Source organism: Oxyura jamaicensis, chromosome 2, assembly GCF_011077185.1.
Source record: "Oxyura jamaicensis isolate SHBP4307 breed ruddy duck chromosome 2, BPBGC_Ojam_1.0, whole genome shotgun sequence".
Taxonomy (NCBI): domain Eukaryota; kingdom Metazoa; phylum Chordata; class Aves; order Anseriformes; family Anatidae; genus Oxyura; species Oxyura jamaicensis.
The window spans coordinates 43,570,721-43,596,692 of NC_048894.1; the positions used below are offsets into that span (position 1 = coordinate 43,570,721).

General features: G+C 40.5%; 2 protein-coding genes across 5 annotated transcripts in view; one reads left to right on the forward strand and one right to left on the reverse strand.

Moving 5' to 3' along the window:
• CNOT10 (CCR4-NOT transcription complex subunit 10) overlaps positions 1-15,079 on the forward strand; it is a 30,824-nt gene extending 15,745 nt beyond the window's left edge. Inside the window, exons 13-19 of the mRNA XM_035318816.1 lie at positions 2,537-2,617; positions 8,245-8,358; positions 10,149-10,279; positions 11,002-11,037; positions 11,134-11,261; positions 13,125-13,200; positions 14,786-15,079. Coding sequence (XP_035174707.1) covers positions 2,537-2,617; positions 8,245-8,358; positions 10,149-10,279; positions 11,002-11,037; positions 11,134-11,261; positions 13,125-13,200; positions 14,786-14,940 — 721 coding nt within the window. The 3' untranslated portion in view covers positions 14,941-15,079. The remainder of the gene's footprint in view (positions 1-2,536; positions 2,618-8,244; positions 8,359-10,148; positions 10,280-11,001; positions 11,038-11,133; positions 11,262-13,124; positions 13,201-14,785) is intronic.
• Positions 15,080-16,744: 1,665 nt separating this feature from the next.
• Positions 16,745-25,972, reverse strand: part of TRIM71 (tripartite motif containing 71) — a 63,529-nt gene continuing 54,301 nt past the window's right edge. For all 4 annotated transcript variants that reach the window (XM_035319005.1, XM_035319004.1, XM_035319001.1 and 1 more), the window contains one exon: positions 16,745-24,461. In XM_035319005.1, the coding sequence (XP_035174896.1) occupies positions 23,010-24,461 (1,452 nt within the window). In that variant the 3' untranslated portion in view covers positions 16,745-23,009. The remainder of the gene's footprint in view (positions 24,462-25,972) is intronic.

Sequence of the window (25,972 nt, forward strand, 5' to 3'; positions counted from 1 at the left end):
TCAGAATTTTGAATTACACTTCAAATTACATATAAACCTTTCCTTTTGCCCAGGATAACTGAAGGTTGTGTGCCTGCTCAGTTAAGTTGCTTGTTGTTTTAATTACTGGTATGCTAATTTAAGAATTAAATGCTGAATTGATTCCTGCCATGGAACCACTTTAATAAATGAGACAGTGAAATTCTTTTTTTTTCCCACTGGCCATCTTTTTGTTTTGTTTTCCCACACACCCCTCCAGTACATACTGGTATTTTTCTAATCGTAAGTGAAATTTCACATTACACTGATTCTTGTTTATGTATTCTGCATATATGTCATGATTTAATATATAAGCATTTAGCAACTCAGTTGTAAACATTTCCCCGTGATCCAGTTTGACGTTCATCAGCCCTAGCGTGCTTTGGTTTTGTTTTAGAGTAGAAACAGGAAACAAGATATAGAAGATAAGCAACACCTCTACACTATTTTCCTTCTTAATAAATTGCATTTTACAAAAAAAAAAAAAGGTTAAGAAAAAACTCATTTTCTTTAAAGCTTCAGAGAAAAGTAACTTACAGACAATGTACATCAAATGTTAAATAGTGAGGAAGTGTTGAATTTTTTCATTGATCCTGGGCTACAGATAAGTTCTGACCTTCCTTCTGAAGAGTATCTTGGGCCATATCTTGGGCCACTTTCATGAATGACCCTTATGAGAAGTTAAACCACTAATCTGGAAAAAGCTGTGAAGCTTTATATTAGAGCTTGAACTGAGAACGTGATTTTTTTTTTGTCAGTCCCGAGTACAGGTAAACTTTTAAAAGATCTTTGTCACATGGCAGGATTTACTGCACGAATGTTGTATTGCGCGGGCACAAGGTGCATCCCTGTGTATTCTGAGCTTGCTTGATGACAGATTAGAGCTGGGAGTCAGCAGCTGCTACTGCTTCAACAATATTTGAAGGCTCTTCTGTTACCTTTCCTCCCAATGACCAGCTTTCCTGCCAAGTGATCAAATGACTTATAAAAGTCTGGGCTGGTTTTCTGGGTGTGTGTTTTGTTTCTTTTCTTTGGTAGCATTTTTTGCCCGCCAGTGGTGGTGGACATTGTGAGCTAACTTACCTGCCAAACTTTATGCAGCCCATTGAAATGAAGCTTGTCTGACTTAAGGTCACAGGGCCCAGTGAGGGGCAGCAATGAAAACAAAATGGTGGCCTTAACTCAGCCAAGACCTACTTCTTGTTTGGTTTTGCTTTGCTTCTTCCACGTAGGAGGAAGGAAAGAAAAGCATGCCCTGTACAGGAAAATCCTTCACTACTTTCTGCTTTCAAAAGCAGATGCTGCTTCAGCTTAAAGAATAAAAAAAGAATCCCTCGTATCTCTCAGTGGTCACTGCTAATTTCAAAATATCCAGGCTCTTCTTGAATTTGTGTCACCTTCTGAAAGGCTCTAGAAGGATTTGTTCCCTCTGACAAGGGACCCTCTGAGAGCAGTAAAAGATATAAGGCATTTGAAGAAAATCACGCTAATTGAACAGGATGATTTTTGAAGCAAATCCCACTAATTGAACAGGCTGACTCTTGGGCAGATTCCTCTGTTATTCACAAGACAACTGTGAATACTTTCAGTGGTTACAGGTATTTTTTTAGATCTACTTTTGGCAAAGGCATCACATGAAGTACCTCCTCTACAACAGTGTCAAGTATAGGTTCCCTTCAGTGCTGTTGTTTGAAGGTCTAATTTGGAATTATCTTACCTGTTTGTAACAAACAGACATGAAACTGTACTTCAGTGGAAAAAGCCCTGTACTTGTTAAATGGACAGAAGTCATTTTCAATTCAGATGGTTTGATCTGTTTGTAAACAATAGTGTCTCTCTTGCCAAGGTGCCACTGTTAACCTTCTCTTCCTGTTTTTCATTCTGGAAGGAGGTTGTCTATCAGCTTACTGAGGAGTCAAATCACCTATGTTTAAAAATAGAGTGAATATTTGCTCCCCAAACAAAACCCAAGCCTGATTTTAAGAAAGTGGTGTTTTTTTTTTTTAAGGGATGTATTTTGAAGTACTAAAAATAAAGGGTAGCTAGAAATCTAATGGAAGCTGTAGTACTTTGGGCTGTTTATAGAATATGTATATAACTAATTACTGAGGTGTCTAAGACAGCAGCTAGATTACTGGACAGCAGCTAGATTACTGCTTTCCTTACAGGTTGAAGGAGAAGATTAAGAATACAGTAAGTTCTGCATCTCTGGAGTTTAAAGTTCTTGTACTACATGGAACTTCAAAAACAGCTCAAGGCTATGGAAAGTGCCATATGTTGTTTGGTGTGTCAATCAAATCTTTCCCAGTAAATGCCCCTGTTTTTCCTTCTCAAATAGACTGGTTAGGATAAGAGCATTTGCCTCAATTTTTGCATAGCTTCATTTCCCTGTTTTTTAGGCCATAGAATTTTTGTGGTCCTTTTAAATGGAGTGGATAAATATCGATGCTTATTATGCTGAGATTTTTAAAATTATTTACAGTCACTCTTTCTAATGAATATACCGTTTTTATTCTAGCAATAAAAGTCACGAAGGGGATAAATTCATTGCAGCTCCACCTTCTTCGCCTTTGAAGAAACAGGAATTAGAAAATTTAAGGCAAGTAAATAACAGAAAAATATTCACAACTAAATGAGCCCCCTCTTGAACTGTGCTATGATTCTGGAGTCATTGCTAGCTTTTTTGTTTTTTAATGGTGAGGTATTGCATTGTAGTTGTTGATGTAAGGATGACTTCTTTTACATGCATGTTCTTCCTTTCCTCAAGGCTTTGAGTCAGATCAAGTAGAAACCCTGCAGAATTTCAAATCAGATTATAGATAAGTCTGTGTTTGATCCCGCTATTATAGGCTTGCCACTAAATATTTGGTAAAACCGAAAAATCAAGGTCTATAAATGGCAAAGCTAAAAATCTGACAATGTCTCTTCTGACTAGCAGAAGAGGGGGGAAATTACAGTATAGTACCTTTACCTTGCAAAGACTTGGTAAGGCTGGTTTGTGAAGTCAGCCCACAATATTACATTCTTTTTTAATGTTAAATTCTTGCTGAGGTGCTCACAAAGAAGCTGAATCAAAAGCTGACTTTTTTTTGTGGAAGTTAAATAAGATATTAAACAAAACTATACATTTAATTGAAGAAATAATAAAAATCTATTGAAATAATCCTGTTGGTGACTTTATTTCCTTTACCGGATAAGGCAGGATTTCTAAGGCCATTTCTAGAGTAGGGTTTAAGTTTGATTTTGGTGTGTGTGGGGAGAAGAGAGAGGATGTAGGGGTGGGGTGTTGCTGTTTTTTTTTTTTCTTCTCCCCTACACAGTTCTCATCTGGGAATGAAATCTTCAATAATCCACCCTTCCCATCAGTTTATTCACTTTCTTCCTTCTCCCAAGCATGGCTTAGACTAAAACTCTTTTCTTTTTAATTAACTTACTATTATCACTTTTTCGTATGTTACTTCACTTTTAAAATAGTAAATGCTCTAGGAATACTTTAATACCATCCCAGTTACTGAATAGCAAGTGGTGGCAGCTTTCAGATTGCTTTCACACTTTTTCAGATGTTCTGGTTCTAAATAAAGTTTTTCCATGAGCGCTAATGCATTACCGTGAGATGATTCTTGGCTTGTCGGTTCTCATGGATTCTTTGTCTCAGTTTTGACTTTGCATTTTGGAAGAGATACTTGAGAGAGCAAGGAATCTTGCATTAAATGTTTGCACAAGTATCTGCAGTTTGGAGTTATCTTCCTATAATTGATTCAACATTATTTGGCCAGGTGTTATTTTATGACTTTCAGTTCAGATAACCTAGTCTTCTCTGGACTCTTCACAGCTTTTTTTTTGATAGCTGCAATACTGTACAGACAGCTAAAAATAGATCTAAGGCAAATGCAAGCCTGACAACAGGCTACAGGGCTAATTTGACAAAATAAGCCTAAGCTAGTGTGCTTGGCTTTGCTTTTGTAGCAGGTTAGTAATATCTAAATGCTTCCACTGTTCCATGTGATAGGCAATAATTTGTGCTGCAATTCGATCGTTGTTCTAAGCCTTAAATTTCTTGGCGTTGTAGTGCAAACAACCATTTTGTCATGTAGTTTCTTTCCACTTTAAATTGTTATTGCATGTTATATATACAATTCCTTCTGTCCCAGGTGACGTTGGACAGTGATAGCAAAACAGAAAAATCCCTGTCAGCAGGTAGCTTTTCCACCTGAAACTAATCCGTAGGTTGCACAGAATAGGAAGAAAAATTGCCTTTGTCCTGGCATTTGACTTCCTTACTGTGGAAGAACATGAATAAAACTTGACTGCAGTGTTTTTGTATTCCCAAAGGTCTTTGAACTACTTATTTGGAGGAACGTAGACTACCAAACACAATAACTCCTATTTGTCCAAATGAGTATTGTGTTATCTGAAATCTCTTTATATTTCAGCATATGATGATCTTATTGGGGAAACGTTAATGGCATTGTTCAGGTGGCTGCTAGGCCATTGAGAATCTCTTACCATAGAGCTTGCACCACCTCCTAAAAAAGAAATCTGTTTGAAGTTTCCATTATGAACAAAGCATACAGTAATTTCCCACTTAAACTCTTGAGTAACACTTTGTTCCAGCCTAACCCCAGGTAACCTGGGTTTTATAACGACCAGTGTAACCTTTATTTTGCTGCATTGTGTGTAGCAAATCTACATGTATTTGTTTAAAGACAATTTAGCAGTAGCCTGTGAGGAGATGTTACTGAGACCTTGATTATTTATTCTACAGTGATGTAAGAGTATACTTCTTGAAATAGAAGGCAGTGGATTAAAAACAGTGGTGTGGTGTGTTTTATTTTTTTTCCCTCCTGTCTTGAAAATGTGGTTGCCACATGTCAAAATTACACAGTGTCACATCATGGCTTTTTTTTAAATGCACAGTCTTTTCTTTCACAATCAGCTGTTATCTACTGATGAAACCTGACAGCCTGTCAGGAAAAACCTACCAGTTTAGCAAGAACTATACTGCTTCTGGTAAAGAACGTCATGTAAAGAAAGGAAAAGCATTGATTTTTTTTTTTTTTTTTGCAATACTTGCTTTGACTGCTGGTTAAACCCATGAGACTAGACATCCTTAGAGTGTAACTCTGCTAAAACCATTCCTAGGCTTCTGCAGATGGTTATGAAAATGTGGTAGACTCAAATGTTAACATATTACTTTTGGCTTGCTCATGGAGGAACTAAGTCAGAAAATTTAAATCCTTCTCCAGTCAGGAAAAATTAAAAAGAAATACTGAAATGGCAACGATTATTCTGAGGAATAGTTTTTCCCCTTGCTGACAGTCACTGCATTGAAAAGTCTCCATTGCTTCTGGTACTGACATGGAAAGCCTAAATGATTGGGATTTTTATACATGATTTTGTACAGATGCACATCCTAATAAGAGTTTAAAATGACTGACTTTTTCCCTAAATGACTCTTCAAAAATAAAAATAGCCTCTAAACAAAGCTTAAGTGTTGAGTGTGTTGTTTGGCACTTGTGTGCAAGTAAGTTGAACAGACTTCTCAGGTTAGCGATGTTCTCCAAATGGTTTGGAGGTGCCATTTTTATGCCTTCTTGGTAAGTTTTGAGGGAGTGGATTTGCTCATGGTTAGCCTTTTTTCCCCTGTGGAATAGGCTACATTGAACACGTAGGTTAGGTGCTACAAACTCGCAGTCAGTGTGGGCTGACAAATCTTGTTGCCTAAACCTACCCAGGAGGTTGTTTGACATAATCTGGCAGTTTAAAAAAACATTTTTCTTTTTCCTAGGCAGTTTTATTTAGGGAATGGAGGGGCTCAGTAATGCTGGAAGTCTCCAGTGCTTAAAGACGACCTGCGGAGTTTTGTCAGAATCCTGACCGGGGTGAAAAACTAGTTTGTCTTTTCCCTTGTGGTGCAATTCTTCTGCTCTGATTAGCTGTCAGATCTCTTGAGTGTTTGGTTTGGCTGGTTCAACAATGAACCCAAGTGCGCAGTAGTATTGCACGTTAGAAAATGTGGATGTTTTCTTCAGAAGACCTGTGCTGAAGAATCTCTTCAAGGTCTTAAAGGGCTTAACTGGCAATGAATCCTGTGAACAGAGGACTAGGTTTCCATTTTGTCAGGCCTATCTGCTTTGTGATTGGAGCATGCCTTTTGTTTGAATTTATGCTTTCAGAAGCAAAAATAGTTTTAAAATGCTGTGGTGAATAGAAGGCTTGTATTGACTTAAAGGGTAGGAGCAACCAACTCTGCAGGCCTTGACTTGTGTGTAAAGGTATTTAGCATCTCTGCTCGTTGAAAAGTTGCGCTTCCTTGAGGTCGAGAAGAAAAGAAGCTGGTTAGAAGCAGGCCATTATTTCAGGGATTTTTTTTCCCATTTCCCTCCCCCTCCCCACAGTCACAACCTTTCAGAAATATTTTAGGTTGGGGACTTGAGCTGGGGAAGCTTTCCTCTCTTTCTTGAAAGCTTTTGTATGTGCTCAGATTTGATGTGACATCTGGGCATGGTAAAGAGGAAGTGGGGGGTAGGGAGAAACACTGGAGAAGTTTCTTATCCTGCTTGTGCATAATTAAAGAGCATGCCTCCTGGGAACCAGGAATAAAGGCACCCCAGGCCCTGCCATGAATTACATGACTTACTGCTGGACTCAAAGTGGGCTTGACAGTTGCCAGAAGGTTGGCGCGGTAATAGCCCACCTCCTGGCAGGAGAGTCGAAGGCTCTTCTTGCATCTCTCCCAACGTGAGATCTCTCTAAGAGGATCCACTCTTTCTCCCCGGAGGAGAACAGAGTCCGTGCTCACAGCAAGGCGTCGCAGGGCAAAGCGGGCGCAGGTTTGTGCCCTGAGGGAGGACAAGGCAGCCTGCGCTCAGTGGTGCTTTGCCAAGTGGAAAATAGCCCCATGTGCTGGGCTTGGGGAGGGAGGGGGGCAGGGACACGGAGGGGAGTTATTACCAACTGTAAAGCTTGGCTTAATGATGGCATCCTGACGTGGGATTCTTGTTTGAAGATGGAAAATGCGAGTAGTTCAGATTTTGTTACAAGAACTGTCAGAGATTTTTGCGCTTTTGGAAACACATGAAAGTTTGTGACAGCAACAAAATGCCACATAGCAAATCAGGCTCTTGGCAGAGGATAACAACTCTGTGTAACACAGAACTGGATACAACAAAATTCGCTACAGTTTTGTCTCCTTGTCTACAAATGTTGTAAAATATAAGAGTGAAATATGTTACAACTTAATTGACTGCAACAACGCAGCTGTAGTTCAAGGTGATTTATAGGACTGAGAGTTACAGAAATCCATTAGCCTTTGTTGCAGGAAGAGGGGGAGGACAGAGAAACGCAAAAGAAGACCCAAAGTTTAAAGAATAAAAGATGTCAGGAAAGTCCATGAGAAAAACGTCGTGTGTAGTGAGGTCCGTCAGTTATTAATGGACAAAATTTCAAAATCTTACTGTGGTGATCTTTGGTTTGTATGGGTGGCACACAGCATATGCATCTCCTCATTCAGGGAATGAAGTTGAGGCCACGGTTAAAGACCAGCTCCTTTACTTTGTGGTTTGATGTGAAGATATTATTGAAGACTTACGACTTATTTCTTCAACACTTAAATGTCTTTCACTTCTGAGTTTCTGGACAGTTGGTGAAAAGTGGAGGTCTTTGCAGTTTATGTTAGTAGAAAGCTATTCCATCTAGGGACTAACTATGTCAAAGCTAACGTAATCCTTTGCATGTTTGCTGTTGCTGGCTTCTGGAGCATGCTGTAAGGCTTTTTTGTTTTTGTCTTTCTTTTGAGGTGTGACCATAATTCAGTAATTCCAAATATTTTTCCTTGAATGTAAAATAATTTCAAGTAAAAACTGAATGTAGTGATGTTGTATGGCTGTTAAAATTTATATGTAGTTAAACATTTGTGTATGAAGAGTTAATATCTTAAGCTCTTTGTGTTGTATATGAAGTTTCTTTATTGCTTTTATCCTGTATAAATCAAGTCTGAAATGTAGTATGAAAACAAAAGTTATTCTTAGTAGGACCAGCATCATTTTAAAGATTATAGACTGTGCTGTTTATTCCTGCTTCTGTTCTTTTCATACTCTGTGTAGGTAATGTTATATGTCTTTAACAAATGTCCAGCAAGTCCAGATAAAGGAGAAACTTTACAGCTGCATTTGAAATCACAGATTTTTTTCTACTTTTTTTTTTCTGCCTTTTTTTTTCTTCCAGGTGCTCGATACTTGCCTGTAGTGCTTACGTGGCTCTGGCTTTGGGTGATAACCTTATGGCATTGAATCACGCAGATAAACTCCTTCAGCAACCAAAGCTGTCAGGGTCTCTTAAGTAAGTCTGACGTGACCATTTCTTCTTTCTCAGCCCTGCTTTTTGCTGGAGAGTTCTGAATTGAAGCTTCCAATGTCTGTAGCTGCTTGCCCATTCTGTATCTGAGGAAAAAAATTGCTTGGCGTGCTCCTGTTCTTGTTGAAGCTCTGACTAAATGTTCATTGACACGCAGGAACGTGAGTCCCCTTGTTTGTGTATGAATTCCATGTAATTCAGAATCTATTGCTGCTCTTGTTGCTCTTTGTTCATCTTCAGCTGCAGTTCCCGTTCAGTGGCAGGACTGTCAGGTCTCTGTCCTGGTGCCCTGGGGCGCAGCACCTACTTGTGTTGGCACAGCACAGGGCAGGAGTAGGCAGCTAGGTGTGGACAAGCCAGCATGCAGCTGAAAACTCGCTTACAAAACTACAGCCTCGGAGGGATAGGTTTGCTCAGACACTAGGGCACCAGGCCTTGGATGTGCAGGATTGTCACTTCACCTCTTGCTGTTGCTTATAGAAGTTCCATTCTTCAATTTCTGTTCCTCAGTGCTAACTTAGCTGTTATCTTTTTGGAAAGATACACAAACCTCTTTCTGTTCCTGCTCACCAATTCTGATACACCTCTGCAAATTCCAAAAAAGGAAGCTCTGGCCCCATCCTTCTGACATGGTTTGTGCATTCACTTCCTGTGTATGGCAGGAATTGAATAAAATATACGAGAGGCTTTTATGGTAGTAATGAAATCTGGCAAAACTGGTAACATAGTAACAGAGAGCAAGCTAATTTGTGCTTATGTATGCTGGCAGGGTTCTCCAAAATTGTCCACGTCAATTAACTTCTTTGGCTCCCATGCTTCAAACTACAGTAGAAGCTCATCTTTTTGTGCAGTCTTTGTAAAAGAAAGACTTTAGAGGATTTGCAAGGTAACACAATTTTCTAAAGGCAGTGTTACTGCTGTGTAATGCAAGAAATTCAAGGTGACAGTTCTTTGCAAAGATGTAGAGCCATGTATCTTGGTGTCAGGAAGCCAGGCTTTCGTGCAGACTGGGAATACTGAGTTATTCCTGTTTTCATAAGTGAAGTTGGTTATATGTAGGGAGTTATGCTTGTTTTAACAGTTCTAAATTGCAGAAGTTATTTTGGATGATGTTTTATTTGTTTTTTGAATAATTCAGTGCAGCCAACTGTACAGTTGAATTGAAATCTACTGTGTACAGCTACATGCTCAACTTTTGTTGAGCAAATGATATTCTCAACAGGATTCTTTCTCTTCCAAACTTGAAAAGAAAAGCCACTGATTATCTGAGGTGAATGATAAATGTCAAAACATCAGAATTGTTTAGCTCTTTTGTGAAAACTTGCACTTGGAAAGGTGTTTGTGCCCTGTGGATAGGTCTACATAGTTGGCATTCTTAAAAACTTACATGCAGATATTTTACATTTTTATTGAATGTAAAGTCACACCTCAAATTTTAGCCTTGTCAATATTGTGGGGGTGTTTCTGTAAGCATTTCTTTTTTAATTCTTTGAGATGAAGCCGTACTGAAGTACTGTCTGTCTAGAATGGCTGTTCCCGTGCATGAATTAGTTGCCATTACTCTTGTACAGATTTTTTTCTCTGAACACTAGGGTGTAAAAAGCAGATGTCAGAATGGGGTATTACACAAGCAAGTTTACTTCATGCACGTGCATTAAGTAGTAGTAGTCGTGCTTAAGTTAAAAACTGAATTAATTTTGTCTTAGATAAGAACAGTGAATTTGGGGGGGGGGATTATTATGCTGACATTTGTACCTGACCCTTTTCCGTTGTAGGTTTCTTGGGCATTTGTATGCAGCAGAAGCTCTCATCTCTCTAGACAGAATATCTGATGCCATCACTCACTTGAACCCTGAGAACGTCACTGATGTTTCCCTTGGGATCTCTTCAAATGAACAGGATCAAGGTTAGTGAATCCACACTTGATTAGAACTGGTCATGTTTTCAGCTGCTTTCCTGCTGTAACTTTCTGTGTATGAATACAATGACGATTAAGACCGCTTGTTTTGAGATGCTAGATTGTTTGGGGTTGGTTTGTTCCTCCAGGCTTTAGTTCCTGCTTTGATTTTGTTTTGTCTTTTGCATGCCCGTCCTTCCTTTGGCATGTCTATTTCTGAAATATAAAAAGAATTGTATATTGGAGTGTTAAGCATAATGTTTTAAAACTCCTTTTGTTAAATATGCAGTCATGGCTAACTTGTGCTTCATAGTTTCTCTTCCGACTTTTTAGTCTCTAAGCCAGGGCTTTTGTGAGAGATAGGAGTAAGGAGAATGTAATCTGTATCTTGCAGTGCTTCCAGTTGGGAGTGTGTAGTCAGTAACAAAAATACTTCAAGAGCCCACCTGCATAATTAAGACTACAGCAGCTCTGATTTCAGTCAGATGACTGCAGTTTACACTTCATTGTTCCTATTTGCAAATCTAAAAGTTCTTAGAGAAACAAAGCATTAACTATGGGAAGCATCATGTAGCTTAAACTAGAGAGCAAACCGATGTGTTTTCACTCTGCCATGTCAGACCATGAAGGAAGAAGCAAATTTGTATCTGACCTATAGCTATATTTTTTGTAATGAGCTTTAAAAAAAGCTCGCAGAAAATGATATCATTTTGTCTGTTTTTTCTTTGTAGGATCTGACAAAGGAGAGAATGAGGCAATGGAATCTTGTAAGTACCAGCCAGCATATTCAGCCAAGTGCAGGAACTTATTTGGGCAGCTCTGAATAAAGGTCTTAAAAAAATAAATATTTTCTTCGATTGCAGCTGGCAAGCAGACCCCACAGTGCTATCCCAGTTCAGTCACATCTGCACGAACAATGATGTTGTTTAACCTCGGAAGTGCTTACTGCTTGAGGAGTGAATATGACAAAGCTCGAAAGTGTCTCCATCAGGTATGAAAAACAAATCTTAAGACAGCTTTAGGGACAAATGTACGTCCTTTGAAGTGCCATTTAGATCACAGCTAATCCTGGTGACTTCATAGCTCAACATTGATTTGTTGACTTTGCTGAGATGGCAGCTCTGTGTCTTAATGAACCAACCTATATCAGTAACATAAAGGAATTCCAGCGTTACTACTTGTAAGTAGTTCAGTACTAGTTTTTAAAACATTTCTTTTAGATTGTGTCAAAACAGTCAGATATGACTAGGAAGCCATTTTTCTATTTTTTAACAGTCCAGTAGTTATTGTTATATTCTAGAGGAGAAGGTTCTTGAGGGCCTTGAATTTCCTTGTCTTTAGTGAACTCACCATCTAAGCTATGAACTTTAGGGCTGAGAAAAAAACTACAATCTGCTGGAGGTATGGTTCTTGCCTGCCTGATCTCCAGGTGAGATCAGGTCTGTTGGAGGCTGCTCACTCCCCTTCTTTCAGTAAAATAGACCCAGGTTACTACTGGGTGCTGAAGTTGAACTGTCAGATGTGAAACGGTGTAGACCACTTGCTCTTGAGCAGGTTTAGTGGATGGCTGGATCAGCCCATATTTTAGCTAGTTAAATAATAGGATTGTCCTTAGGGAGCATCTCCACCAAGATGCAGATACCAGGTACCACTACCATGTAGCCCTGTAGCAAATGATCTTGCACCTCTTTTTGAACAGGAATCAGTCCCCTTAGCTTTTCACGTTTTGTGCAGATATGTCCTCTCTTTCTCAGGAAATGGGTTGATCTCAAACACAATTTACTTCTACAAATGTATAGAGACAAATATGCATTTTTCCTGCCCCCTGGGCTGGGCCATTACAGAAAAGATAGACTTTCAGGATTCAGTCTTACCGTCATAATAGGAGTCATCCTTGTACTAGGTTTATCAAGTGTTCACATTTGATAAATAATTGAAAATAGTAAGTTTCAGAGGTGGGGACAAATTCTTTATTATTTGTTGTTTTTCTTGTTCAAGGCTGGGCTTTACCCTGCAGAACCATTGGTTTGGTACTTTACACTAACATGATGCTGATATCCAGTGACCTGGGAAGAGGGAGGGCAAAGGACAAGGAGAGAAATAACATTTTCCTTTGAAAGGCCTGGTAGCTCACTTTCATCTTCTTACATTCTCCTCCCTTTCCCAGTGAGATTCCGGAGAGCTCTTCTGTTTGAACCGAAGGGAAGGAGCAGCAGTCTGATACTTGGCATGACTCCCGGCATAGAAGCTGGTGAGACAGAAAACAGGGACTTGTCTGGGGACTGCTGGAGGCAGTTCTGCAGGGCTCTGTTATTCTCGAGGCTCGTGGCTCCGGACACGTCTCAGCTGGAGCACAGGGACTTAGCTGCAAGCCAAACGAAATCAAGGGCGTGTACCTGGTGTGTAGATCAGGAGTAGGGAGTTAGGTCTGGGGCTAACATAGAAAACAGCATCATTGACTTCATAGGTGAAAACACTTGTATATTTGCTTATGACGATCCTTGGTAACTTCGTATTCTGAACTTTGGAGCAATGGAGGTTACCTTCACCCGTCATCTCAGCAGGAAATCGCAGTAAATTGGCCCAAGAATGACAGACTCATATTGACATAAGCATACAGCAGATGGTGCTGCTAATTAGTGTGAAACAGTCTTGCAAGGCAGACAATCTTTCAATCTCTCCTTGCGTGCATGAATCTAATGGAGTGTATTAGGTTGAAAAATCTTACCTTATGGATTGTTATTTGCTTTTGTCAGCTAAGATGATGTTAATGGTCTTGTCAAGAGGTATTTTTTTTGAGCTGGATATTTCTCTTAAGCACTCTTTCTTCCCTCCCACCTTCTTTTTCTATAAGGCTGCTTCACTGATCCACCCCAAAGAGATCCCTCCAGAGGCTATTCTGCTGGCTGTGTATCTTGAATTACAGAATGGTAAATATTACTTTTCTTCCCAGTATTGAAACTGTAATTGAATACATAAAATTAATATGTAATGTTGAGTGTAACGTTTGGTATTTATACCATATCTTTCCATGGAGTTCACAATTAACACAGGGAAAGCATTAGAACACATTTGTAAAGTTGCAAAATGTTCTGTCAATCTAGATTTGAGATGCATGGGGAAGAACAGTTGTCGTCATTCCTATCCTTAGAGTTGTGCCAGCATTTTGAAGGATACCCTTTAGGCCCTATCTCCATTTTACACTGCTATGGATCTTTGTATCTGTACCCTCATTTCCATGGAGCAATTACTTGCAAACGTGTGGGGGTTTTATAACTTCATGATGGTTACGTGTTTTGATAGAAGGCAGTTTATCTTAGTTGGCTGGCAATTCCTGCTGTTAAACCTGTAAAATACATGTGTATAAGAGCAGGACTGAAGTAAACACCTGACGTTCTACAAATGCATCTTCTGAGCCAAAATCTCCTATACTTTGTCCAGAAATTAGTAGTCTTGAATAGGCCCAGTAAAACCTGTGATGAGGTTTATGCCATAATAAGAGAGCTTCAAAGGTTTTACAGTAAAAGAAAACTCAAATCCAAGTTCCCAAAGAACCTATGTCAAAGGCTGTGCAGCAAGTACTCCAGGAAACAACGCCTGTACTATTGGTAACTTTCCCAAAATCCATTCTTTTCATGAAAATGCAGTGAACCTTCAAAAAAAACCCTACATAATGGGAGAACTCATACTTGGATTCTGCAGTGTGAGCAGATTGAATCAGCGTACTCATTTTCCTTTAGGCTTCTTGCATTACAGGGAAGCAGAGGACATGAGCTTTTTTTATTCTGAAAAAAAAGTTTTCCTTACAAAGATGTTTCCAAAATTCCAATTTAGAAACATTTATTTTTGCAACAAAGAAGCACAGAACAGAAGAGAGTACCAAAGGGGCTAAAGCTGTTTTGTTCTAAGAATGGCAACAAAAAGGCAATTCTCTCCTGAAACTAAAACATCAGTGAAAGTAAAATATTTGGTAAGAGGAAAAATGTTCTTTTTAGAAATTAACAGGTTTCCTCCTACAATTATCTAGGTTTAAATTTTAACGAAGAGCTATTTTTTGAAGTACATAGATATTTAGTTGATGGGCCATGCATACAGTTGAAAAATCACACTTTTTTTGTTTTAAAAACAGATTTTACAAATATTCTTGACACTTGCATTCCTGTTCCTTAGTGTGACATTGTGAGGGCATTTTGTGTCAGAGAATCTCTGCTGTAGCTGTAGGAGTGAGAAGAGGTGCCTTCAGGAGTGCCAGAAGGGGCTCTGATACCTTCCAGCTCCAAGGTTAAAGCTTGATGTCTTCAGCTAAGCAGAGGGGGAATCGAGTACTAGGATTCCAGACTTACTTGTTAGTGCTTTTAATGGCTGTGCCCTTCACTGAATAGGAAGCATGCTTGTGTACATGGTCTGGCCACAGGGCTGACAGGAAATGATGCCAGGGCTCAGGCATTGCTGTTGACACAAAGGAGCTGAAAAGTTATACAAAGCTCGTTTAACTTATTTATTTTTGAATTGCAGGTAACACTCAGCTGGCATTGCAGATCATCAAGAGAAACCAGCTTCTCCCTTCTGTGAAAACACTCTCTGACATGCGGAAGAAGCCCGTTTTTCAGCCAGTCCATTCAATCCAGCCTATTCAAATGCCAGCTTTCACCACTGTTCAAAGGAAGTGAGGGTTTGAGCTTGCTGCTGCCCTTTCTACGAGGGCTTGGGATTTTGTATATTTTTTTTAACCTAGGACACCTGCATACCCGGGGTTGCTGGAGTGTGTTCATTTCTGTAAATTTTTAATAAAACACCTAAATGCCTCTAGTCATGTCTTTTTGTTTGTGAAGCTTATTTAACAGAGGAAGAGCTGTTGGTATCTGTTTCAAACATGAATGGCAGTTTACTTAGCAAGAAGGAGGGTGGCCTGAAGGACCTGGTGCTGTGGAACAGTGTCGCTTTAGCTAGTTCATGTGCCTTTGTCCTGGTGGGTATGATAGCACAGGTACAGTTGAAGAGTGCCTGGCTGTAAGAGAAAGGATGGGGTTTGTGGGTAGTTGCTCTCTTTTTGTTTACTTAACGTTGGGTTTGGAGGACTGTATTTCAGAAATATTTTTCAGCCTTTTGCTCAAATTAAGTAGGTGTACGATAGGTAGCAACATGAACTTTGCTTACTTATTGTGAAGACCAGAAAACACATGTGCCATCCTACCTTGGGCCTTAATCCAGCTGTAAGATAATCAGGGCCCAGTGTGGAATGTAGCCACTCTCTCCCTCCCCCTTTCCTGGCTATTTTGTGTTGTTTCAGCTATTCTGAGATGATCGCCCAGGGAGAGCTGGGATAACACCTTATCTCCCTGTGCTGTGTCACTGCTGTGCTGCCGTTGTACTTTGTCTTCAGGCCCTTCAGGGCCCTTAACACTGCCCTCCTCCCCCCCAAGAAGGTCACAGAGCCCAGTGGCTACCAGGGGAGCAGAGCCTGAAAGTCCTGCTCTCTGTAACGTGAGTTGTGCAAAGGGTGTCCCAGCCTTGCCCCAGCAAAACAAACAACAGCTGCAAGCAGGACAGCAAGTTTATTGAGAAACGTGCTAGGTGCAGAATGAGTATGGAAGTGGCTGTCCCTGCGGCAGGGATACTGATGTAACAACCATGGCTCTCCTCTGGTAAAAGACAGCCTTCCCCACCATCATTTTAAGGCTTTCAGAGTACTGAGGCAATGTCACTAACTTTTTCATCTGTAGGCGGTGGCACTCTTGCTGTCCTCACGTAGGTATATAAGTAAGTTAAAAAAATATATAAATTCTTTTTTGAGAAAGAAAACATCTCAGGATCACCTTTCTAAAAAGGCAGCCGCCCAAAAGCTGATCCATCGTTCAAGTCAAAGTAGAGTGACTGATTAAACACAAAAAGGTTCAAGATGCTCGCTGTGTGGTCTCAGGTCTTGAATAGAGCAGATTCTTCTTCTCTGCCCTTCCCAGCCCCCCGAGGAATGCAGGGCATTCACATGCAAAAAATGCTAATGCAGCGCCCAGCTCCACCCCGCGGCATGCAGCGCTGCCCTGCGGCTCGGGAAGGCTGGTGGAGTTGTCCTGCCCCGAGCCCTGCACCTCTTATCGCAGCTGCATTTGCCTGTGAGCAGAACCATTCAGCCCCCCCAGCTCTTCGGAAACCAGCAACGGTGCCTCTGCCCTAGGAAGGGCTTTGGGAATTCATACAGTGATCTTAATTCTTGAGCCTTTCCTACCATCATGGCAAACTGATTTTTAATAGACCAGACAAATAAAAAAGCTTCTGATGCGTTGCCAGCTTCAGGAACAGAAACAAAATGCTCACATTTTCTTCTTAGCACCTAATTTCTCCTTCCCTTTCCACTCAGGCACCTCTAGTTTAAGTTCCCAGAATTTGAATCTGGCTGCCTCCAGTTGATAATAGTACTTCTTTTTACATCCTGGCAGAAGAGGAGAGTGTGGTTGATTAATACAGAATAAAACACAGACAAATTTGCCATGAAAAAACTCATCACATTTATTTGATTAAACAAAAATAAAATAAACTGCATAGGAACATTTTAAAGTCCAGAGAGACACTGACTTTGTTTTAAGGCTGCCAGTAGCTGATACATCATCTCCTTGCTACATCCTTCAGCCTTCCCTATGGACCACAGAGATACATTCAGAAGCCTCCATTAACACAAAAGAGTTCTAACATTTTGCTCACTTACTCTACATAGAAGTTTGCACACAACCTGTCGTGCTTGCCTCTCTGCAGTACTCAACATCCCACAGCCAGGAACGTTGCTTTTTGTCCAAGTAGAAATGTGACGCCCTTCCTGGAGCATGGCAGTTCTTGTCACAGCCTGTTTCATTATCAATTAGATAGAGAAGCTCTGAGCAGCTCATTAGAAGCAAAGCACTGTCTGTCCTGCTGAGACATTTTTATTATTATTAGGAGAGCAGCATGATTAATCGCTAAAGAGAAACTACTGCAGCAGAACAGGAAACTACAGAACCAATTGCCTCAAGATGCCCAACATCCAAGGGCTGACAAAATCATTCTGGATCCTGATGTGAGCCTGCATTGAGGCTACACTAGGAATGAGGTTTTATAGGATGGGGCCATACATACACAGTCAATTAAATGAGGGCAGAAAATGCAAGTTTGTTGCACCAATTTCAAGTGCATGACCTCCATTTTGTCACAGGCTTCCAATTTCTACTTGACCAAGGCCAGACCGCCTCACACTGCAGGCACGTGTTTGACACCCTCGCTGCGCCGATGGATGGCGCGCCAACCCAGCAGCACTTGACAGGTAATGCACAGCACAAACAAGAGTCACGTACAGTAAGATACCCCCACCAACTTAGGTGACTAACCACACCTTACAACCTAGTTAAAAGCTTCAGTCATTTTAGAAAAGAAACTAAAAACAAAACCCAGAAACAGACATCTCTCCCTCTGAAGGAAAAAACTACTACATCGTCTGAAAAGTACTCTACAAACCTATAAAAGGACTTTTTTTTTTTTTTAACTAGTCTGGTAGCTCAAAAGGAAGTTACTTAACTACATCACTACACAGACACTTAACATTCAGTCAGTAAGGCTCCATGAAAAGAGCTTAAAAAATTATCTACCTGAGTTTGTAAGTTGATACAATCATTTAATAGAAGGTCTAAGACCATGCAGGTACACAAAGCATTTTTAGAACCATTATTGGTTGAACAATGATGGAAAAAAGATGCCACTCTGGCTTGTTAACCCGTAAGATCACTTAGAGACATCAATGTACATTTTCCACCATAACATTTACCAAACCCAACACAGCCTATCATTATTAGGGAGTCTCTGTACCCGCTTCTGCCACCCCTGAACATGAGAGCAGGGGAGGAAAAAAGATCTTTCAATACAGTGATCTGAAAATGTGCTTCTGCAACTTTACTCCACAGGTAAAACAAGGGGCACGTTGTGCGTCGCCATTAAAGTTGCGTAAAAACCCAACACACTGGTTTTAAACTGCCTCTCCTGAGAATATCTGAACTTAAACCGCCCTCCAGGAATAGGAACTTGGTTGCTTTGTCATGGTGGAAAAAATCCCATTGTGTCAAGAAAGCTACTAATACAATCACCAAGTCAAAAAAATCAGTATCTTATTCCCTTCAAGCATTTGGTACAGCATTGTGTTTACAGCAATCGTAACATTAGTCTTTCCACACAGGAACAGGACATACTCGTAGGCATGCATAAAAGTTTCTCTTGTAGAGAGAAGACCTTTAGGTCTTATCGACATCAGAACACTGCAAATAAATGTGAAGTATGTCGGCTAGTAGTGTCATAATACTGAAAGAAGGTTACATTTCCATATTTCGTAGTGAAAATGGATCAAACTCAAGTGTTTCAGGTATCTCAGTCCTGTTTGCCAGAGTATGTGAACGTTTGGTTTTATTTACAGATTCTCTAGCAAGGGCAGCTTAGTATTTCCATGGGCAGGCAGGAAAAAAAAAAAAAGCAAGCCACCATATTGTACACATTTAATATGTTTCAGTTAAATGCTTGTCCAAAAAGCAGGATGAATCCTTCCCCCAGGCAGATTCTCAATTATTTCTCAAACCTGTCTGATGCTAAATTGAGGTAGATGATTAACTTCTGCAAAGTGAGGTAGAACTTCAAGAAAAAGATAGTGGCATCTTTAGTTGTGCATTTTGTACCACAAACTGGGTTTCAAACTCCCAAAGACAAAGACCAAAGGTACAATATTTGTCTAACGCAAGTACCAGTGTTCATTTTTTATACAGCTCCAAACTGTGTCTAAATATCTCTATTTTTAAATACCCTCTTACCTTTTGGCACCATTTGGCTTACACTCCTTTAAAAAAATAAACAAAACACTTTGGCACATTTTTTTTTAAACCAGAACTGAACAGAAATCTTATGATCAAAGACATGGCCAGATAAGCCTATAAACCTGCTCTCTTCCAAAACTAATTTTGGTTCAACTGTAACAAAACAGACCGGACCCATTTTCCTGCAATTACAAGGGAAGGCCACATCCAAGTACCTTGCTCTTCTTTCTCCCAACTTGGTTATGTCTGCCCCCAGTATGCATTAGTTTTCAGGTGTTGTCCTCATTCGCTAAATTTCTTTATAGTTTGGGTTTATGGGCCTCAAGTTATTTAAAGGTACTAAATAAAAGGAGTGAATTATCTGAAGGACCTGCATTATCAAGTACTGTGTCTGCTGCGGTTTGGGACTAAAGTTCCTGCTTAACTGAGAAGGGACAAGATTGTTTCATAGGCCAAACCTGGAACAGCCAAACTGACCGCTGATAACATTGTCAAGCAAAAAGTTTGCCTGAGAGCCACTGTTTTAACCTGGCATAGTGAAATCATAGTGAAATTCCTTTGGGAGTTCTAGCAGACAGGTCTGTTACCCACATCTCATTTGCCAATGCTTGAGCTAAGACAAAGAGGCACAAGCTCACCTTACCCTTCTCCAGGCTGTCATCTCCACTGGTTCAGAAGATTACTCTGAACACTTCGGCTTGTTTGTTTTGCAATCAAGCTTCAAAGCCTTGCTTTTTTCCTCTGTACACTTTCACCGTGTATATTATGATACTGGGCCATTAATGTAGAGCATTCATAGCATGAGAACATGTATGGAAAAAAACAGGACAAGGTTTGAATCTTGTTAATTAGCTACATCTTACCCTATAAGGAACTTCTAAAAAAAAAGTGTCTGATGTTGGCATTGAACTTGTATCTTATCATTTTCATTGCATATAAAACACTTATAAGCTACACTACTGCTTTTCAATGAGACCAAGTGTGCTTAGCACTATCTATGACAAAGATAAGGAATTAGTTTGGGTAGCTAAATAGTAGTGTTTTTTAAAACAAAAAAGCTCCCCAACACGTGAGGTCAAACGCTTGAGGCCTAATGGTTTGGTTTGTGAGCAAGTCCACTGAATTAAGTAGACAGCAACTTAAAAAGTTAGTCATTCTTCTCCCTGACAGAGCTGGACTGGCGGTTTGTGCAATGGCTCCACACCAAATAGAGGGCAACTTGTGTGTGTCACCTTCTACACAGTGCAGGCTGGAAAAAGGCAAGAATATTTCTGTTCAACAATGCTGAACACATGCTTAGCCTTTTTTTTTTTTTTTTTTTTTTTTTTAAAAGGCCTGGATAACAACTCCCTTCTCCCAGCCCCAGAGAAGGAACCCAGTAAGCATTAAAGCAAAAGAGCATTTCTAGCACACTAACGTCAACAGCCACTCAGGTCAAGATATCAATAGGCCTGGCATTTTTATTAAGACATGATAGGTTAAATGCAAGGACACAGCAAACTAAACATTAAAGCTTTTAAAACCAATTTTCTTTGGTATCTAGATCCTGCAGATATTACTTTTCACAGCCCAAAAATGCAAATAATTGGACTGAGTAATACGAAGCATACACAGACATCTGCCGTAAGTGTTGGCCATCCCCAAGATGGGAGGCATGTACACAAGTAGAACTTGAAGTTGATGGTAAACTAGGTTTCTCTCATACCCATATGTTGAGTGGCCACACAAGTTTGATGACAGACAACTGTATAAAAGATTATCCTTTTGAAGACTGTTTTTAAAACATTCTATCCTAAGATTAAGCCCAGCTGAAACATACTGCCTTGAAGAGTTTGCTTCCTTGAGGCTTTGGCTGAAAGGCAGCACAGTTATTTAATTTAGGTGTTTTTCCTCACTCTTCTTTTAAAAGGTTTTGCCATCTCATTGAATTTGTCTGTTTCTTTCTGGTCCTTTAGTTTAAGCCTCCTCTAAGTGGAGGAAGTCTATATGCAACACATCAGGATTTCTACAAAACCCAGAAAGTTAACACTCCTTGGAGGGGAAAAGCAGCAAGAAGGAAAGTGCACCTTGTGATTTCTCACAAATTTATAAAGAGCCTTTCAATCTCAGGTTACTTTTGTGCATGATAGTCGGCAAAGGGATGAACCCTTTCCCCAGAGGATGGTAAAAGGCCCTTCAGACATTGACCAAGTTTATGTTTCAGAAATCTTCTCTTGCAAACAGTAATATAAATCCCATAGCATTTCCAAGGCAAAGACTACTGATCCATGAATCCTTCAGTCACTGAGTGACAGAAGAGCCCTCTGCTCCCTAACTTTAACCATTGCCACTAAGTGCCTTATCCAGAGGATAAAGCAGCAACTCCAGAGACCATACCTGCACTAACAGCTAAATGTGAATTGAAAATTTTGAATAAAACTAAAACTTCCAGGGCCTCAAAGTCCCTCATTTATTAGAAAGATAGCTATTGTCCCAGAAAGTTTCTGCTTCTCAAAAAAGCATTTTTAATATCCCTGAAAGGGCTAATTTCCCCCTGCCTCCAAGCTTTTAAGGATCATTAGTTTATTTTACACAGAATTCTTTGGTACTGCCCTGGGGGAAAAAAAAAAAAAAAAGTTTCATCTTGATATAATTTGCCTTAGGCTGGAACTGGTAACTTTTCCTTTGGATCTGTAGCAAGAGCTACATGAAGTTACAGGCTCACCCCACCTGAAATACTGAAGTAGAGCTTCTGGACTTTTCCAGTCCAGCTCCCTGGGAAAGCCAGAGGATGAAAAAAGTTTCATCACTGATAGTTATTGCAATCCTCTAAACACAAGAGACTTGATTTTTCAAAAACTCACCCTGAATCTCCAAAACTGTGCTTATATCTTACTTTTGGAAATAGGTACCACTTCTAACAAATCCATTGAACTTTTTCCCCCTTAAAGTCTCTCTATGGGGAGGGCCAAAAAAAAAAAAAAAAAAAGGAAAAGAAAAAAGCTAGTAATTTCACAAGAAATTAAATCAAGGGCTTGATTTTTCCCTGTTTCAATGCTCCTCATAACTTCTTATCCAGATTAGGCATACATACCGATAAAAGAAAAAAAAAAAAAAAAACAACTTTAAAACTAACTTAACTTTCAGATGAAAAGAATAAAAAGAAATACTCAAGGACATGTTACACTAAAGGAAGCCTTGCTTTGTCTAAACTTTTTGACAACTGAACTAAGCCACTAAAATGAACAATTTGGTTTCAACTCAGAAGAATTTTTGTGCATTTTCATCAGCTTCTTTGTGCTGTTGAATTACTGTGTTTCAGAAAGTACACAGAAATGCCAAAAAGATGCATACTTGCTCTTCCTGGCAAGTGAATCCCACTCACTTTCACAAAACGTTCAAAGTCTCCTGGGAACAAGACACTGTGCTCACCAGTAAATCAAACACATTGAGGTATAAAAAGGAGAACAGGAAAAAGTTCTCTGCTGCAGCAGCAATTCAAAACAAAATCCCCCTCCCGTGTCCCCACCCACAGAACTGCAGTATGGTCAAGAACACAAATTCTCTACAAATACCTACTACCATTTTCTCCATTAAAAAACTTATAGCGCCTTTTTGGCTTAGCCTACAGAATATACCACACAAACCACCTAATGTGCACAGCAACACATGTTTGTGCATGAAACCCCATGGGGGGAAGAGGTAAAAAATTTCTGAACTGTGAGTGTGTTGGGACGGGGAGGAGGAGAGAAACTGGGGATGGAAGGGAGGACAATGAGGTAGATAGAATTTAACTTTACAGGCTCACTCCCTGCAGAAAAGATAAGTACATTCATCTGTAAAAAAATTAAAGATGAGGTAGGTTTGAATTAACGTTGTATTTTTTCATTTTCTCTTAGAAGAATTTCCCTGAGACAGTTTCTTCCTAATTCAAACACAGATTAGAAGACGAGAATTCGATTGTTTCCAAAGTCGACCACAACAATCATGCCATCAGGGGTGACAGCTATACCTGAAGGACGGTCCATCTGACCAAAGCCGCTTCCCTGAGTGCCAAACTTGCATAAAAAGCTACCATTTGACTCAAATATCTGCACCCGGTGGTTCCTGGAATCGGCCACAATGATGCGCCCCTCTTGATCCACCGCCACTCCCTGCGGGCGCAGGAACTGGCCGTTCCCACTGCCCTCCGAGCCCAGAAAGCGTGCTGACTGGCAATCTGCGTGGATGACCAGGAGGCGATGGTTGTTGAAGTCTGTCACGACCAAGTGGCCCTCGTGATTGAAAGTTACACCTCTGGGGGAATCAAAGTGCTTCCAGAGTGCCCCTTCAAAGCCATACTTGTTAAGAAATGCACCATCAGGCCCAAACAGCTGAACGCGATGGTTCCTCGTGTCAGAGACCAGGATTTTTCCCTCTGCGTTGACAGCCACATCCCACGGGTAATTGAATTGCCCATTCTTTGTTCCTTTCTCCCCAAACTTCAGAATGAACTGCCCTTCAAATGTGAAGATCTGGATGCGATGATTGTCCTTGTCAGCCACGACGATCCTACGTGAGATGTCACAGGCCACACCAGCAGGCCGATCGAACTGGCCAGGCCGGGATCCCAGCGTGCCAAACTTGTGGTGGAAAGTCCCGCACGGTTTGAACACCTGGATGCGGTTATTGCTGCGGTCAGCCACAATGATGTAGCCTTCTTTGTCTACACTAACCCCCCAGGGGCGGCAGAGTTTGCCGTCGCTATCTCCTTCACTGCCAAACGAGAGCCCAGGCAGGCCGATACCTATGTAGCTGCGCCCAGATTTCACCATGACTTTGAAGGGACTGTTCTCAATGTGTTGGTTGCACATCATCACGGATACCAGATGCTCTCCCTCTAGCTGTGGACGGTAGCTGACCAGGTAGGTCCCGTTCTGTTGATCACTGACATCTGCCCCAAAAAGGTTTCCATCCGGACCCATCACCACTGCAGAGATCATGTCACCTCCTGAAAGGCGAGGCTCACCATCGTGGTCATAGCCTATCACTGTGAAAGAGGCTACTTTGCCCTGCAGTGCACGCTTGAGGCCTTCTCCAGTGGCTTTGGTCAGAGGAGCAAAAGCTCCACTGCTAACAAAGCCCATTGATTTAATGGCCATATACAAGGCCTGGTCAGGGGGCGTGAACATGATCCTGTCATCCTCCTGTGGCTGGAGAAGGCCCCTCACATTCTTCAGCTCCTGCACCTGAGCCAGCATACGGTCCCGGGCCAGAAGAATATCCATGGTACGACCTTCCTCTAGGACCTGCTGAACAGCACTAATGGTGTTGTCCAGCTTATTTAGGTTCTGACGTAACTTTTCAACTTGCAGGTAGAGTGACTTAGCCTTGACTTGACGAATCTTTTCCACCTTAGGGGAGGAAGGGGGAAGAAAAGCACACTTATCAGGGAAAGACAACCCATGACACCCAAACACTTCCTAATGTTACTTCTACATAAACAGTTACATCGTTATTACAGGATGCTGACACAGGATGTGATAAGATAAACTGTAGAACAAGCCTTTAGAAACTATGGCATAGAAGAACACAAGTGAGGAAAAGCAATTATTTAACCAAATTCAGATGATTGTTTTCTCCCATCCTCCAGTTAAAATCACACATTCTTGCTCTGTGGAACTGCTGCATCAGTATTCTCTTTGTTCTGCTTGAAAGACCTGCTGTTTAGTAGCTAATAATGACTTGCTTCCTTAAAAGCTATTCTACCCCCTACCTGCAAGGTACTTGACAGATCATCAGAAGACATCTTATTTAGACTCTAAAGACTGAAGTTACTGCAGCTCTCAATAAAGAGCAGAGTCCAAGGCTTCTCTAAAAGGAGAAGGGAGAAGAATTTCTGAGGGTGTGCTGTTATCTCACAAGGCTGATGCTGAGTTGGCATCGGCTAATGGATACGGGCTCTCTTCATTCCCTTGCCTGCCCAAAGTGTTTCCATGGGACTCGGTAATAGACACCTATCTCCAGGAATTTTTAGGATCCAGTTATTTTAATATTTTCTAACAAATACTGGCAGTCATCCCAAGCTACTACTTTACAACAGGATGCCATAACGTCACTTCAAAGTACAGACAGTTACTGCCAGCCCTTACTTGGGCTGGAAGCCCAACCAATGGTTCTTTTGTTTGTTTGTTTTTAAAAACATGCCCATGTTTGTCTTTACTTGTTAAATCACTTTTGACTTCTGGCAAATACACCTGTCTTGTAAAATTAATGAAATAAGTACTTGCTTTATTGTTACAAAAATGCATTTCTTTATGCCTGGTGTGTGGCTGCAGAACAATACCAGTGTATTTTGGTGAGGGAGAAGTCACTGTATAATTGAGTCTTCAGACTTCACAAAATGAACAGTTCACAGATGTACAAACATACCATTCCATTTAAAGTTAAGGCATACATGTTTTTACACAACTGCTCCCCCCAAAAAGTACCAAATATGCTTCCTCCAATAGCTCATTAAAGTCACTAGCGTCCAAAAGATTACCAGTCATAACTACTTTGATTTCAGCTTTGGTACCCAAAATTACTCACTAGCACTCTTCACATCAGGCTTAAATATGCATTCTGCTTTTTTCTTTTTTGCTAGAATCATTTCTCACACAAGTATGCTATCAAGACCCATTTTCCCTTCGTAAAAAGAAAACTTATAACTTGAAGAGAGCTTGTTCTCAGTGCAGGCTTTTTTTAAATTTAAAGTGCACATATGCTGGGGTACAAACAGCTGAGGAGCAGCTCTTACTTCTGTACTAGTAATACCTCAAAAGAAAAGGCTGCCAAGTTTCTTGGGGAAGGCCAACAGTGGAAAGTGAACTTATCTCCCTCAATCCAAATACCTCAAGAAAGCAGCCTTCGGACAGTAACTATC